Source organism: Phytophthora parasitica (genome assembly GCF_000247585.1).
Source record: "Phytophthora parasitica INRA-310 unplaced genomic scaffold supercont2.334, whole genome shotgun sequence".
NCBI classification, from domain to species: Eukaryota; Oomycota; class Peronosporomycetes; order Peronosporales; family Peronosporaceae; genus Phytophthora; species Phytophthora nicotianae.
Window position 1 is genome coordinate 6382 of NW_008649320.1, and position 1334 is coordinate 7715.

The following is a 1334-nucleotide window of genomic DNA, read 5'->3' on the forward strand; positions in this document are numbered from 1 at the left end:
GTGAAACCTGCCGACGCTGGCAAATACGGTGTGGGGTATTTCCAACCGGACGACTGCGACCATGACACGACCCCGTGCGAGTTCACGCCCTACCCAGAGTACGACAACCTCAAGAAGGCGTACACTACGACCAAGAACTCGACCGTCACGTACGACAGCTACACTCCGTCTCGAACTAAGATCCTTTCCTGCCCCAAGTCCATGTCCACGGACCTCCCGCCGATGCCAAATGGTACCGTCTGTCTGTTTAACAACAGGCTGTTGCTGTCAACAGCAACTTGTTCGTCTGCAAATGTTGAAGTTGAGCTAACCAAATGTTCGTGATTCATGAATTGAAGTGGAAATTCTCGAGTGCACCGCGTTGCAGCCTGTGTGCAAAGGCATCACCGCCAACGCGTACGAGCATTCGGACGCCAGCACGTCCGCAGGCGAAAAGCGCACGCCCTCGAACGGTAATGGCGCCTCGGCTCAAGCCTCGTCAAGAAGTGGCAACATGAAGTCAATTGCCTCAGCCACGGTAACTTCAGCTATTACAGTTGCCTTTTCACTGGCAATGGCGACAATCACTCTGTTCAACATGTAGTCTTCAATTTCGAAATGAACAAAATACAGAAGTTCCTTTGTGCATCCGTATTATCGAATAAGATTTGAAATTTTATTTACGGAAAAGCCATTTTGTATGAAGCGAACCTTCTATAGTAAATATGTCTGTATATTAGAATCAAAATCCACCGCACACACTGAGTCAGCCAATCAGCCTCGCTTTGGAACAATTCACTGTTGCCGCGCAAACGTGGGCGAGCGGACGCCACAGTCAAACACTCAAAGAAGCATACAGATGAAAATTAGATATGACCCCAATGTAGATCTCAGGGAACTGATAGTAGTCAAAGAGTTCGATGCTGTCGTTCAGATACTTCGGTTCGACGCGCATGAAAGCGCTTAGACAAAGGCGATCTGACTAAATATTCGAGATGGAAGTCGATCGCTCGTCTAGATGACAGACTAGATGTGGTCATTCCGAATTCGCTACACTTGGCCATAATGTCGTTCGGCTCGCGAGTTCGCTCTCTTTCTGCAGCTGCAGCGTTATGCATTGCTTCGAGCGTCTACCCAGTAGTTGCATGGCTTCCACCAATTGTCACTAAAGGCAACAAGTTCTTCGACTCGGACACTGGAGTCGAGTTTCGACTGAAAGGGATGGCCTACTACCCCCGACCCAACAGTGGAGAAATGGCCGATGTCAGCAACTACGACTGGGCTGCGGATGAGCACCAGGCTGTGTGGAAACCTCATTTGAAAGTGATGGAAGACCTCGGTGTCAACACGATTCG

General features: G+C 49.4%; 2 protein-coding genes across 2 annotated transcripts in view; both read left to right on the forward strand.

The window, feature by feature from the left end:
• The window catches only part of PPTG_20177 (hypothetical protein), a gene marked incomplete at both ends in the record, with an annotated part of 1100 nt that extends 517 nt beyond the window's left edge, over positions 1-583 (forward strand). Inside the window, 2 exons of the mRNA XM_008918839.1 lie at positions 98-232; positions 339-583. Coding sequence (XP_008917087.1) covers positions 98-232; positions 339-583 — 380 coding nt within the window. The remainder of the gene's footprint in view (positions 1-97; positions 233-338) is intronic.
• Positions 584-1044: 461 nt separating this feature from the next.
• On the forward strand, positions 1045-1317 carry PPTG_24889 (hypothetical protein; the record flags this gene model as incomplete). Its single annotated transcript, XM_008918840.1, has 1 exon — positions 1045-1317. A coding segment is annotated over one exon (273 nt), but the record flags the coding sequence as incomplete, so codon positions are not given.
• Between the last annotated feature and the right edge of the window lie 17 nt (positions 1318-1334).